Raw genomic sequence first — 14,294 nt, forward strand, 5'->3', positions numbered from 1 at the left:
GCTCAACAAGTATATGCATCTCGTTCTGACCTTTACACCCAGCGTTAGCTTACTGGACAATATATTCAGGCACACATCAGGGTTCTTCACAACATATGGTGACGAGAACAAAAGAAGCGGGAAATTGTAACAGAACCAAAATCTCATTTCACTTTATCAAGAATCTGACACAAAGGCCATACAGTATGCTCAATGATCCTGAAAAACTAGGGCAAAATTATTCTGGTATTTGCTATCCCGACCACGGGCTGGAAAAATGATACATATAACTCAGCCAAAAAGAAAAGAAATACAACGTACAGACAGATCATCGTTGGACAAATTTCGATGCACGGTGCATCATTCCAAATGGATCCTCTGCTGCACACAACTGTATCTAGGCACTGCCTCTTTCATCAGCCGAGGACACGCCACAGCGAGGAAGCACTTGGCTTCCAGAAAAACACAATCACTTCCAAGAAATGCTCCAACTATTTTCTCCTTTTCTCATTAAATCTTTCAAAGAACGACTTCGAGGCTTCGTATGTGGACCAGCAGATGGCAGCTGCTGGTGCGTGGAACAGCATTCTCGGCTTCCATCCCCTCATGAGCCCAACGTATCCGTCGCGCTTTATAATCGTTCTAAACACATCTCCTATAGAGCTACTAGCAAAGCGTTCACAGCCGCATACACCCTGACCACAGACAAAAAGAGAACACTGTTATTACCTTGGAAGTAAAAACAGGTGGATGACATTCATGTAAACACAAAAATGAGGAAGTTATCCAAAGTTGAAAATGTGCTAGGAAAATAGAAAGATGATAACATGCATGGAACGATGATATAAAGCAACTGCTGACTAGACCACACATAAGAAGGGTTTGACAGCCCTATTTAGTTAGCTACAGAAACAACACTAGTAATATAACTGGCAAATTTAGTTAAGTATATGAAACTTGATCTTTAATCCATGTTATATTGTACGGTTGTACCAAATGACCTACTCTATAAGTTTTCATGGTAGCCAATTACTCTATAGGTTTTAGGGAATATTTCAAGGTGGCCATAACTTGCATCTTCCCTTATCATGTACTCCCTCTGTCCCATAATATAAGACGTGTTTTGACACTATGACAGTGTCAAAACACGTCTTATATTATGAGACGGAGGGAGTATTTGTGTGTGTTCCTCTCTGTTGTGTGTGGGCTGACGGAGTCCATGTAGTACACCGAGGTTCACATTTATTTAGTACCAAAGGGACACATAAATGGATGCATAGAAAGGAAACATACAAGCCCTTCTGCCTAAAGACCAAGAGATTGCTAACACAATCTCTATGTTGTGTATGTACTCCCTCCGTTCCTAAATACAAGTCTTTTTAGAGATTCCAATGCGGACTACATACGGAGCAAAATGAGTGAATCTACACTCTAAAATATGTCTATATACATCCGTATGTAGTCCTTATTGAAATCTCTAAAAATACTTATATTTAGGAACAGAGGGAGTAACACATAAGAATAACATATTTTTCAATTAACTGAACTAGGGATAGTCGTGCCCCATCATATAAAATTAATAAAGGTAGAAGTTCAATAAGCTGAACTACCAGTGATGGATCGATAATGACTCTACAAGCTACATAAGTACGCACAAGAATATCGCGGTGTCATGTCAAACTAAGTATTCCCGCCGATCCCGCTTACATTGTATAGAGGCTACGTCAATTAATTCAGATCAGAGCGAGTACTACAAATGATAGTGAGGAGCTGAGGATACTGAGATGACATTAGCACAAATTTTCCAAGTTACAACTACAGTATCATTAATGTGACAACCAACCATTTGTAACTCCTCATCAACATTTCCATCAAAATCTTGTAAGGTCAGCTGTCTGTTGATGTCATTTCAACCAGGTTACGGTGGCCTAAAACTTACACCTTGAATCTTCTAGTAATTTGTTCTGATTTTTCCTTGCAGAAAGCGCCACGACACAATTAATGTTTCATAGGTGAAAAAGGACTGCGGCTTCAGAAGAGGCCCAAGTTCAGCATATCTATATCTAACTGGTCAGTTAGCACTTATCGCGACTGAAAAGATGCTCCTTACATCACTAGCTCTTCAACATTAATGCTACAGAGCACCCTATAAGGACAGAATAGAAAATTTAGGAACAGATCAAAGTGCAACTGGAAAATAGAAATTTTAACTGTAAAAAGTCATTCCAAGAATCTTGGAGGTGAACAGAAACACCAGAAAAGGCATAAAATTTCCCCATTTGCTGAGTAAGCCGCAACAAATCAACTCAGACCAGCTCATTAAAGTTCAATGAGCTGAACTACCAGTGATGGATCGATAATGACAACGGATCTACAAGACACATAAGTATGCATAAGACAATCGGTGTGTCATGTCAAAGAGAATGCTACTATAAATGATAGTGAGAAGCTGAGGATATTGATATGTTATTAGCAATTACGTTCCAAGTTATTACAACTACAATATTATTAATGTGATTCACCAACCATTTGTAACTTCTCATCAACATTTCCATCAAAACCTTGTAAGGTCAGCTGTTGTCGATGTCATTTCAAATAGGGTAAGGTGGCATAAAACTCACACCTTGAGTCTATACTAATTTGTTTTGATTTTTCCTAGCAGAAAGCGCCACGACACAGTTAATGTTCCATAGGTGAAAAGACTGCAGCTTTAGAAGAGGCCCAAGTTTAGCATTATCGCGACCGAAAAGATGCTCCTTGTATCATTAGCTCTTCAACATTAATGGTACAGAGCACCCTATAAGGACAGCGATCACCAATAAGTCACTAACAGATCAAAGGGCCACCGGAAAATAGAAAATTTAACTGTAAAAAGTCATTCCAAGAATCTTGGAGGTGAACAGAAACACCAGCACAGGCATAAAATCTCTCCATTTGCTGAGCAAGCCGCACAAATCAACTCAGACCAGCTCCAATGATATCTACTATATGTCATTAAAGGTGACGGCAAAAGCAAACGTGTAAGATCCTCACCTGGCACTGCAGCTGCGTCTTGACAACGTCGAGTGGTGTGGTCAACGCGGCTGCTAGAGCACCGGCGGCAGCACCCGCAGTGGCGTGCACGGCAAGCGACTCCTCGTCAGCTGCCATGTCTCCGAGCACACGCTTGGCCGCCTCGTAGGTCGAGAAGTGGACGGCGGTGTAGGGCGCGTTCATAAGCACCGTGGTCCGGTACGACACGAAGAACGCCCTGAGGCCCTCATCGCGGAACACGGTGCGGACGCAGTGCGCGACGCCGGTGTAGGGGCTGCTCGTGAGCTGCAGCCGCTGCTTGACGGTGTCCATGGGGGTGAAGACGGCGTCGCTGGCGATGGTGGCGAGCACCCCCGAGGAGGCGTGCGCCGCGGGGTTGTTGGGGCCGAACCGGTCCGAAAGGCGCGACTTGGCGAACTCGTAGACGGAGAAGTAGACGGCGTGGGCGGGGCCGGCGCCGAGGGCCATGGCGGGGAGGCCGCGGTAGAGCGCGAGCGCGCCGCCCTCCCCGGCGACGGCGGCCCGCAGCGCGGCCCCCAGCGAGAGGGTGGGGCGGCAGGGCGGCGAGGCGGCCTGCATGTGCGTCTTGAGGGTGTCGACCGGGAACATGGCCGTGTGCTCAACGACGCCGGCGACGGAGCCGGCGAGCATGTACTGCCAGAAGCGCAGGCCGTCGTGGGTCGCGGCGGCGGCCGGCCCCGCGACGGCGAGGGCCGGCTTGGGCGGGTCCTGGGCCGGCTCCTCCGCTGCGGCGGCGGCGGCGGGGGGGAGGAGCCTGTCGGGGGTGCGGTAGTCGGCGACCATGGCGAGGGGCGCCGCTAGGGTTAGGGTTTTGAGCGGGAACGGGGCGGGGGAGGGGGAGGGGGCGAGGGTGGAGGAATAATGAAGGGGAGGAGGCGAGATTTGGAGGAGATGTCGCCATTTAGGCGGAGGGGAGGGGGAGGAGCCCCGGTGGTCAAGTCCATCTCCAGGCATCCTCTTCGGCCTCCTCTCCTCTCCTCTCTCGCCTCCTGTCGCGGTTTCTTCCCCAAGTTTCTCTCTTTCTCTGCTCGTGCAATGTAAATTCTCTTCCTTTCAGGTTTCCAAGAGGCAAATTCTGTCTTTTTTGCCTCCTTTCTTTCTTGTGGCGTCGTCAATGAACTTCCTTAATTCCCTGGTTAATTATGCGGTCTAGGAGCAAGGAGAGTTGCCTTTTATGTCCAAAAGGGGATATTCTAGAGATCAATCTCTGATCTAATTGGAATTGTACACGTTACGTGATGGTTTATAACCGATTTGACCTGGGTGATCGATGTTCACTAGTGGAGGTTGAATTGTCCGGCTGTCAACAGGATACTGAATCTGTGATGTAACTGTCCGAGCTCCAGATTAAAAAGTTCGGATTTTATTGGAAGGAAAAGATTTTGGGCCTAGGAAGACAAGTCCAGCATGAGGATCTGCAGGTCAAAGAGCACAAAATGAGCTTGTCTATGTGCCAGGTGGCTCAAATTTTGTTAATGGATCGGACTTGAGAAGGGCGGACTAAATTATGCAGGGGCCATATAAAATCCGTTGCTCCGGGATCGTTTGATCTTATAGAAAACACAAATCAGAGTGACGCGGTGGCCAGGGTAGCAACTTTTTCATATATATTTTTATGATACGATCGTACACACAACCCAGATCCACCTCTGTTATTTGCTGGGTCGAAAGAGAAGATACAGTTGTCGGTAGTTCACGCAATAGTCATTCTCCCCAAACAAGAGCAGATGAAAAAGAAAACGGCAGAGAGAAGAAGAAAATGTCAGCTCCTATACTTACAGAACACAAGAAGCATACACTCGTACTTCCCAGTTCGAGTCCGTGACTCTTCTGCCATCCTCATAATTCGTCCAGTCTACAGCATCATGAACAGAATATTCGGCAGCACAAACTAACTATTTGTCATCGAACGCTTCTAGGTTTGATGATCCAAACATCAACACATATCAATATCTTTGTGGCAGCAGTGGCAATACATAAATTCAGATCAACAACATCGCAGATTGCATTACATCCATCCTTTCGAAAATGAAGCCTCCAATACCCACAAAGGACTCGAGTCCGCAGAATTTGATTTGCCAAGGACAAATGCAGCACAGAACAGACAAGAGAAGGCCAAGTGACCATGGAAATTTCATGAATCCGTAAAAGGGGAATCTGTTAAATTGTAGCCAAACCACTGGTCATCTGCACCAGAGCCCAGGAACAGCACGTAGCACGATTACGCTACTGCAGCTCAGAAACTATCCTGTGGCAGGTTCATATTCTGAAAATGACAAATGCATAAAGATCCCACTAGTAGAGTATAAACAAGCATCTTTATCTGTACAAAAGAAAATGAAAGCTCCAGCTCTGAAACACGGCCAGTAAAATGATTCCCTCTTGAGCCGGCTCATGAAAACAAAATAGCTGCACCACTTTCTGGCCTGATGGAATGGCAAGGAAGCAAAATTACCATGCTTCCCTATGATAATAGGTTCCTCTACTCATAATAACGTCACACCACATTATAATAGAAGTAAATAAGCAGAGCACAAGCATCATGTTGTCTGCAGTACTCACAAACTAACTGTGATGCATCAGAATTCTACAAGTTCCTTTACACAGGACCATCGTATGATGCAGATCATAGGATCAACTTTATTCTTTGACCTGTGTGATCAGACAACATCAATCACAACTGTTGTTACACGCTAGCCGACTTCACACAGTTTCATAAGGATGTACAGCGTTGAAAAAAATCAGGATATATAGCTGATCACATTTGATCTGGGTATTACTTGCATGGTAACATATAGAACTTTTATAGTAATCACATCCAAATTTCAGTTCCCAATTACAGAATTCGCTGCTAAATTTATAGCAGGAAGAACAATTTGAAGTTAATACCAATTTTGAAGAAAGAATCCTAAATTCAAGGGCCTCAAAAACTGAATGAGAGGAAGGCCAGTATAGTCATATTATGGTCATAATCACTTGGAATTGAACCAATTCTGAATATTCCATATTTCCATGTGAATAAATAGCCGAGCATCAACTATTGTACATATATGAAAGTCCCCCACCCCCCCTGCCCGAAAATGGAAGAGAAAAAGAGAGCGCTGCAGGTAGTGTAAGGACCTACTAGGCTTAATTATGATCACCGGGTCTTATCTCCATTAGTAGCTCATTCAGATACTCCACCACTAATATGCAAGTACAAAGATACATGATTCATTGATGGTACCTGGCATATGGGCAGAGATCAAAGGTTTTGCTTTCAACCCAATCCACATATGCTTGTCCACTGTATGACTGTCAATACTGGTATTGAATTTTTCTACTTCTCAGTGGTTTACAGTGGTGTATGGACCTCTAGTATCTCTGCTCTGACTTCTTGGGTTTCTTCTTGGACGAACAAACATGCTCTGGACAGATAACATACCATAAGGTTACATTTGATGCTATCATCCTATCACAGTGACCATTAAAAAAATCCTATCACAGTGACCATTAAAAAAAACATCCTATCACAGTAATAACTCTGAAGCTTTTCAATGGGGGAGATTATGTAAACTGTACAAACACCATTTCCCCTTTCAGAGAACAAGATCGTGGCTTATACTGGGAATGACAGATAATTAAACAATTTAAAATAATGCGGACGTATGTCAGATACGGAGTATTTGTTAGCAATGTAACTTGTTTCCATGCATCAGTAACTGCATATTATCCTCACCTTGAAATGATCTAAACTGTGTATCATTAATTCTGGTTTGTCTCGAGATAAACAGCAGTACAGATCAAAAGAATCACACACACAACATCAGCATGTTCTATTAGAATAGACATTTATTTGACCTTACCTTAATTCTCCATGGCAAACTGATCCAAAATTCCAGGTTCGGAATGGCCTAGAATACATCAAGTAAGACAGAAATGTGGTTTAAGAGCATTAAAATGGTTAATAAATTGCAATACATGACAACAATCTGTAAATTTTTATGGTTCACACAGAGAAACAGTTCACATATCATCGCAAAGCTATCTTTTGATGCTATGGTGTAATTTCACAGGACACACTATGAGTCAGTTATCTTTTGATATGGATTTGATGCAGTCTCTTTATACATCTTTTTATGACATCAACTTTCTTAGTTTATTTTACTGTCGTAACTATTTCTTATGTAATTCTTCAGAGATCCAGAAAAATAAGGGAAATGTATTACTCCTAACAGCAGGACTAGCTTTTAAAATTTCATTTTTCTGGAAAAACCATTCGAAATTACACTTGTAAGTAGTTTCACAAAACTACACTTATTTTTTCGTCTAAGGATGTCAATGGAAGTGACAGGTGTGACCACCCGTCAGCATCATAACTTGAAATGCCCATTACAAAGTTGCATCGTCCCTGTATACAGTTGTGTGGTTTCTTGACAGTGATAGAAAGAAGCGTGATTCTGTGAATATGTTTCTTCGAATTTTAGTTATTTGAAATATCAAGGAACATTGTACTGTATTTTTTCCTCCACCAAAAGCTAAAATGATTGAAACTGAGATTACCATACGAAACCATATTTTCAGTACTGCAAAGTATATTTCGAATATCTGAAATTAAGCTACTCCCTAAAAGAAACGACCTAAACTTTTGGTCTCCCAACCTGAGTTTGCATTACCCATTTGAAATTATTTTGGTCTCTCAAGTCTCGACATTTGGCTCAGGTACAATTTTAGATATATTTTGGTATCTCGACTCTGGGAGTGGTTCCGACTCAATTTTCTTTCTCCAAGACAAGCAGAGCTTCACAAATTTGGACAGAAAATTTGCTGAACCCGTCAACGAAGCTGAGAGACCGAAAGTACCCTCAAAAGGTTCAGAGTTTAAACTACATGACAACAACTGAGCAGAGTTTAGCATGACATGGATGTGGTATTTATTGCATAAAACTAAGACCAACGACTCTGTGCAAGACTAGCTTTACCTCTACAGAACGAATGCCGAGGAAATAATATCTATAGATTGCACCAATCAGAATGTATCCTCCAAGAAGGCACAAAATTCTGCAAAGCAGTTAAATATTAGTCAAGCCAGACCTCAATATGCAGTGAGAAACTTTGCTGGCAGTGGGCGATCATGAGGATTGTTGATCAATGGTCTGGCAACTATGTGAAGTTTAGTAACTAAATGCAACTCAACATAACATACGTTATGAACGAAGTGCCTAACCATCCCCAGCCATTTCCAGCATCAGACACTGATCTTGCACACCCAGAAGGGTGTCTAAGTACCGTAACCTGTGAGGTAAAATTTTATTAATGCCTTGCAAGAAATCTGCTGTATTCCCAACAAAAAGAAAAAAGAAAGGAAATATGCTATATCATAAGTATTGCGACGGAAAAATAGCGCACTCACGTAATCACAACTTCCAGATTGGGTGAATGTATCCGGTAGCTGCAAAAGAGAAGGGGGGAGAAAGCAGCACAAAATAAGAATGCAACAGTGACGGAGGAAAGAACAAAAGAAAGTTTAGCTTAAAAAATGTACTCACTTGGGCTACAGCTGAATCACAAAAGATGAAAACAGAAATAGAACACTTTGATGAAAACATCTTGACAATGACACCCTTTTGTGGATTACCTTCATCTGCTTTTCCCTCAGCAAAAACAAACAACTAGGTAAGCTTCACATAGCAAGGATATTTGGGTACGATGTATACATGATTCTTACCTATTAGAGATATATGGGATCCAGATGCCCTTCCAATGGTTGTACAAACATCATACCCTGCAGAAAGAAAAATGTAGACTCCAAGCACTAAGTCACTAATACCAGTAGCCAGAAAGAAAATGCTGCAATTTAATTTTAAACAAAAATAATTAACATCATTAGAAAATGCAGTGGGAAGTGGGAACTACTTAATAATGATTGCAACTGAAGGAGTTTTAAAGGAAGCTTATTATCACCAGAAAACGCATACTGGAAAGTACTTAATTGACCGACCACTCCACCAGTGCCATTCTTGATGCACTTTGTAAGGTACAAGAAGAAAAGGCTGGCGAAAATATATCCAATCAGGAGAACAAACCTACCTCCAATGTTATTTGAAGCAAGTGCGCTGCATTGGGTGCCACACCTCAATGGACCACCACAGTCCTAATTTGGTAAAGAAATAGTTAAGGCGGAAAAACGAAGCAAAAGAAATCTGTCATCGAGATGCAGGTATAGACAAATCCAACATTAGCAAAATATACTATGATGCAGTTAGGCTTCTGCTTGATACAAATATAATGGTTTTTGGTTGTCTCTGTTATGTATACAGATCAGCACACTGATGTTACTAGTTCTCAAGACTGTCACAGTAGGTTTTCTTTGGTGACGTACTTGCGATTGAAACCATTATCGCTACTCCTACCACTGCTACTGATCTAACACCTTGTTTCTGTTTCTTTTTTTGTAGTAGAAAATAAGAAAACCCAGTTTGAAAAACAAAAAAGTAACATTATGATAGGATGATTACAAATTTCAGGATGACCTGATCATTTCTGCACTAGTACATGTGATTTGCCATGAGAATGGAAACGGAGGCTATACTCTAAGGAAGTATTTCTTGTATTTGTAAAATATAAGTGAGATACTCAAGAAAGGCCGACCCGCTGAGGTAAACACAACATAAGACCAGATGAAAGAACAATAAACAGATGCACTAGCCAGCATAAACAGACAAGCTAACCGATAAAAGGAAGGTTTCCAATTAAATTATGGGATGATAAATCAGTAGAGTACCTCACAGTGAAGACAGACAGGTGGGTCAAAGTTGAATATCATCTGATCGCAGAGCTGCAAACAATAACAAAATGGTGAGGCAGTACATGAAAACCTCTAGGCTATATTATACGCAGAGATTTCAAACAATCCACATTGCAGTTTTTATCCACACCTAGTTGTGGTTGTAGTGTAGATATCTTAACGTAGCAACTACATATGCAAAAACAATCACACAAAAGGAGTGTCCTAGCGAAACAAACCTGGAACCAGATGACTGAATCGTTCATGGCCACTTTGTAAAACCTGAAACACAAGATGCTCATCGTTATGGGACAGAGTGGAACTTAGATAGCGATCAGAAAACGTGACGGTAAACATACAGGCGACTGTAAGCTGCATGCTCCGAAATACCAAGTCCTTTGCCAATCGCGTAAAGAATATTCAATCATGGTTTCAACATTCAAGAAGCAAGCCAAGAAGAGCACCAATGCAACAACTTGCTGAGAGCCTGAGACATCTTGCTCCCCTACCAAGGCAGGTTACATGGAGTACTTACTACTCCCTCCGTTCCGAATTACTTGTTCCCCTACCTTGCTCCCCTACCAAGGCAGGTTACATGGAGTACTTACTACTCCCTCCGTTCCGAATTACTTGTCTTAGATTTGTCTAGATACGGAGGTATCTAGCACTAAAATAAGTCTAGATACATCCGTATCTAGACAAATTCAAGACAAGTAATTCGGAACAGAGGGAGTATATAGGAGTACGTACTAATCGGTCCATCATGTGAAAACCAAGAGGTCCCCAGAACAACAAAATAACTGAACCCCGATCCCCGCCGATGGCAGGGAAAGTGGCAACTAGCACTGTAGTAATACTACAGTACTCCACTTTTCAAGAGACGAAATCACCACTTCACAATTGAGTCAGCGATAACAAGTAAAAAAAAAACATCACGCGAGCATTTCGTCAAACATGAGAAGCGCGTGTCCACTAAGCACGAGGACCCTGAGCGTATCGCACGCATCTCCTATCAATTCGTTCAGGTTGGTTTGATCTCATGACGCGACTCGCAGACTCGCTCCCAAACTAGCATATCCATATGCCGATCGAAGCGAAGGAGTGGCCAATTTATCGATTAAGCGGTGCCAACGGGCAGTGCGCAGTTGGTTGGTTAGTAAGTTACCCATCCTCGCTGAGGACGCCGTGGCGGTGGGCCGGCGTCGGCGCCGCGAGGCTGAAGTTATAGAGCGCGCCACCGCGCTCGACCGAGAGCTCGCAGGAGCCGCCTCCACCTTCCGCGGCGGCGAGGCAGAGCAGGCCGAGGCTCCAGGCAGCCGCGACGAGCAGAACCCGCTGCTGCGGTCGCGGCGCAGGCATTTGCACCGGCGACGCCGAGGGGCGGAGAGCGGCCGGGCGAGGAAACGCCGCCGGTTGCCTCGGGTGCTCCACCGTCTCTTGCACGCTCGCGGAGTCTCAGGGCCGCAGCACGGGCGAGCTTTGGTCGGCTGACGTAGTACAGTACGTGTCGCGTTCCGTGTGTCTCTCTCTTGGTCCGGGACGGACCGCCGTTGTGGCCTCCGTCCGCCTCGGTGCGTCGCGGCGTGCGTCGCCCACGTGCTGGCCTCGGGTCTGGTGCAGCGGCTGTTCTTCCCGTGCCGTGCTTGGCATCGCGGGCCCGCCCTGTCAGGTCTGATCAATTAGACAGTGACATGCTCCGTCGGTTTAAGCAACCGAACGTGCCGAGTTCTCGATTTTGATTGGTGTGTCACGGTTGCAATCAAGAGAAATTTCAGTGGCTCATGAAATTAGAACAAGGGAGCGTCTAGAACTCAGCTAGCCGATTGTGAGGAAGGGAAAAAGGCAGATCTTCAGTGTCAAATATGAGAGGCTACCGGACTGGTGTGCAGTATGTGGCATGATAGGTCATCTTCATACGTCGCACGGCGACGGTGTCCATGCTGCCTCTAAACTGGTGTTTAAGGATTTGCGAGCTTCCTGGAGTGGACGTGGTGGTGGAAGAGGCTCCATGATTCAGGGTGGTATTTCCCCTGCTGCCTCAGGAGGAGGCTTTGGTAATGTGGTTCAATCAGCCATGGAGGTGGATAACAAGCAAGGCGAGATGGGCACTACTGTCGAAGGCGATCCTAGCAGGAAAAGGGATGCTAACGATAACCAAGCTCCACCGGCGGTATCTATTATTGCTCCAGCTAGCTCGGGTGGAGGTGTCATACCGCCAAGCCCATTTGACAAGCAAGACCCAAAAAGAGTTAGAACAGGTGCTAATGCTGTTCCTATTGGTCTGAACAAATCAAAGAATGTGTCTACATCAGCTGGCCCTTTCGAGGGGCACCGCCGGGAGCAATGAATCTCATCAGTTGGAACTGCCGGGGGGCGGGGAACTCCCGTACAGTTCGTGAAATTGCAACGATCTCTCAGTCGCATTCCCCCATGCTAGTCTTTCTCTGTGAGACTAGACAAAAAGCTTCAAAAATGAGAAGGATACGATCTCGTATTGGCTTAAAAGGTTTTGATGGTGTTGATAGTTCTGGGATGAGTGGGGGACTAGCTCTCTTCTGGCATGAGTCCTATTTGGTGGAGATCATGGACAAAAATGACCGTTACATTGATGCTCTGGTCAGGGAGAACGTTGATGCAACACAGTGGAGGGTTACCTTTGTGTACGGTGAACCTCGCGTCGAGAACCGGCATCTAATGTGGTCCAAATTGCAAGCTCTATCAAATACAAGTGAATGTCCATGGTTAGTGATTGGTGACTTCAATGAAGCTCTTTGGGATTTTGAACACATGTCTGCTACACCAAGACCTGAACCACAAATGATTGCATTCAGAGATACTCTAGAGATTTGTGGCCTGGTTGATCTTGGTTTTTCTGGCATATCATTTACTTATGACAATCTGCGAGCGGGAGCAGCCAATGTGAAAGTGCGGCTGGATAGAGCTACAGCTACAAATGACTAGCGCAATCTTTTCCCGTTCTACTCTGTACAGCATGTAGTTTCGCCCTGCTCTGACCATGTGGCACTGGTACTTAAAGGGACCCCGGACTCGGGTCAGCAGGGTCCCAAGGCCAGGCGTTATGAAATTTTCTGGGAAAGGGACATCTCGCTACCGGAGGTGATTAAGGAAGCTTGGGAGTCCGTGGGCAGTGTAGACAACCTAGAAAAACTTCAAACATGCCTGAGCAAGACCCTAGCTACGCTAAGTGTATGGGGTAATAACAAGTTTGGGAATATATCCCGGGAGTTGGCCAAGTCACGGACTCAACTAGAAGAACTGATGAGTATGAATGCCGATAAGCAAGATATAAGAAATATTACTGATAAGATGAACGAACTAATTTATCAGGAGGAAATGATGTGGCTGCAACGTTCTACAATTATGTGGCTGAAAGAAGGCGACCGTAACACCAAGTACTTTTAGAGTAAAGCAGTTTGGCGAGCTCGCAAAAATAGAATTCGAGAACTCACCGACACTATTGGTGTGATTCATTCAAATTTTGAGGATATGGCCGCCCTGACAAATGATTATTTCAAAGGGATTTTTACTGCTGATCCGAGCTTGAATGCATCTTGGGTGCTTGATTTGCTGGAGGTTAAAGTTTCAACCCAGGATAATGAGAGGTTGTCTGCCCCCTTTGGTGACAAGGAAATATCTGATGCACCTTTTCAGATTGGGCCATTGAAGGCCCCTGGCCCGGATGGTCTACCGGCAAGGTTTTTTCAACAGAACTGGGATGTGCTAAAAACTAGTGTAATCACAGCAGTCAAGGAATTTTTTGCTACCGGCGTAATGCCGGAAGGGGTAAACTCTACTTCCATTGTTCTTATTCCCAAAATTCCTAATCCATCTAATTTATCCCAATACTGGCCTATAAGTCTATGCAATGTCATTTATAAGATCATTTCCAAATGCTTGGTGAACCGCTTGAGACCATTACTTGATGATATAGTCTCTCTAGAGCAGAGTGCCTTTATTCCAGGGCGTATGATCACAGATAATGCGCTAGTGGCCTTCGAGTGTATTCATCATATTAAGCAAGAGAAGGATCCAACAAAGAGTTTCTGTGCTTATAAGCTTGACCTTTCGAAGGCATATGATAGGGTGGATTGGAAGTTCCTAAAACAGGTGATGCAAAAGCTGAGTTTCGCTCAATGATGGGTAGACTGGATAATGTCTTGTGTCACATCGGTGAGGTATTCTGTCAAACTCAATGGGACCCTCTTGGATTCATTTGCACTGACGCGTGGTCTTCGGCAGGGCGATCCTCTATCACCGTTCTTATTCCTTTTTGTGGCGGACGGACTCTCGGCTATTATGAAGCATTATGTATCTTCGGGTGAGTTATCTTCGATTAAGGTATGCAGACGAGCCCCGGGCATATCACACCTTTTGTTTGCGGATGATACTATGTTGTTTTTTGAGGCAAACCGAGCACAGGCTGAAAAAGTCAGATTGGCCCTGGATCAATATGCAAGTGCAACTGGACAATCTC

At 44.2% G+C, this 14,294-nt stretch overlaps 3 protein-coding genes across 8 annotated transcripts; 1 reads left to right on the forward strand and 2 right to left on the reverse strand.

Moving 5' to 3' along the window:
• Positions 1-124: 124 nt before the first annotated feature.
• LOC125551978 (uncharacterized) lies at positions 125-4,198 on the reverse strand. Its single transcript, XM_048715403.2, has 2 exons — positions 3,013-4,198; positions 125-674 (listed from the first exon to the last, which is right to left on the reverse strand). Exons 1-2 carry the CDS (start codon positions 3,985-3,987, stop codon positions 471-473), a joined length of 1,179 nt encoding a protein of 392 aa, XP_048571360.2. The 5' UTR covers positions 3,988-4,198; the 3' UTR covers positions 125-470.
• Positions 4,199-4,790: 592 nt separating this feature from the next.
• LOC125551979 (autophagy-like protein) lies at positions 4,791-11,424 on the reverse strand. 6 transcript variants are annotated; one of them, XR_007303343.2, is made up of 12 exons: positions 10,965-11,420; positions 10,039-10,081; positions 9,797-9,850; positions 9,103-9,166; positions 8,741-8,797; positions 8,562-8,659; positions 8,426-8,464; positions 8,219-8,307; positions 7,995-8,073; positions 6,879-6,926; positions 6,260-6,440; positions 4,791-5,299 (listed from the first exon to the last, which is right to left on the reverse strand). XR_007303343.2 is itself a non-coding variant. In XM_048715404.2 (11 exons), the coding sequence occupies exons 1-11, from the start codon at positions 11,156-11,158 to the stop codon at positions 6,360-6,362; spliced, it is 846 nt and encodes a 281-aa protein (XP_048571361.1). In that variant the 5' UTR covers positions 11,159-11,420; the 3' UTR covers positions 6,117-6,359. The 6 variants fall into 6 exon arrangements, 3 of the variants coding, with proteins under 3 accessions (XP_048571361.1, XP_048571362.1, XP_087374671.1); XR_007303345.2 differs by lacking the exon at positions 4,791-5,299 and adding an exon at positions 5,312-5,459; XR_007303344.2 differs by lacking the exon at positions 4,791-5,299 and adding an exon at positions 5,466-5,685.
• Positions 11,425-12,142: 718 nt separating this feature from the next.
• On the forward strand, positions 12,143-12,760 carry LOC147976105 (uncharacterized). Its single transcript, XM_087520731.1, has one exon. The coding sequence runs from the start codon at positions 12,143-12,145 to the stop codon at positions 12,758-12,760; it is 618 nt and encodes a 205-aa protein (XP_087376857.1).
• The last annotated feature ends 1,534 nt before the right edge of the window (positions 12,761-14,294 follow it).

This window comes from Triticum urartu, chromosome 4A (assembly GCF_056163025.1).
Source record: "Triticum urartu cultivar PI428250 chromosome 4A, HENAU_Tu73, whole genome shotgun sequence".
NCBI classification, from domain to species: Eukaryota; Viridiplantae; Streptophyta; class Magnoliopsida; order Poales; family Poaceae; genus Triticum; species Triticum urartu.

Excerpts from the sequence above, each read along its gene's own strand:
- LOC147976105 (XM_087520731.1), top strand. The coding sequence starts at position 12,143 with ATGAATCTCATCAGTTGGAACTGCCGGGGGGCGGGGAACTCCCGTACA.
- LOC125551979 (XM_048715404.2), bottom strand. The coding sequence starts at position 11,158 with ATGCCTGCGCCGCGACCGCAGCAGCGGGTTCTGCTCGTCGCGGCTGCC. Across the intron at positions 9,851-10,038 it reads ATTCAGTCATCTGGTTCCAG|CTCTGCGATCAGATGATATT; the intron begins GTTTGTTTCGCT and ends TATTGTTTGCAG. Across the intron at positions 8,660-8,740 it reads ATCCCATATATCTCTAATAG|CAGATGAAGGTAATCCACAA; the intron begins GTAAGAATCATG and ends CTGAGGGAAAAG.
- LOC125551978 (XM_048715403.2), bottom strand. The coding sequence starts at position 3,987 with ATGCCTGGAGATGGACTTGACCACCGGGGCTCCTCCCCCTCCCCTCCG. Across the intron at positions 675-3,012 it reads AGACGCAGCTGCAGTGCCAG|GGTGTATGCGGCTGTGAACG; the intron begins GTGAGGATCTTA and ends GTCTGTGGTCAG.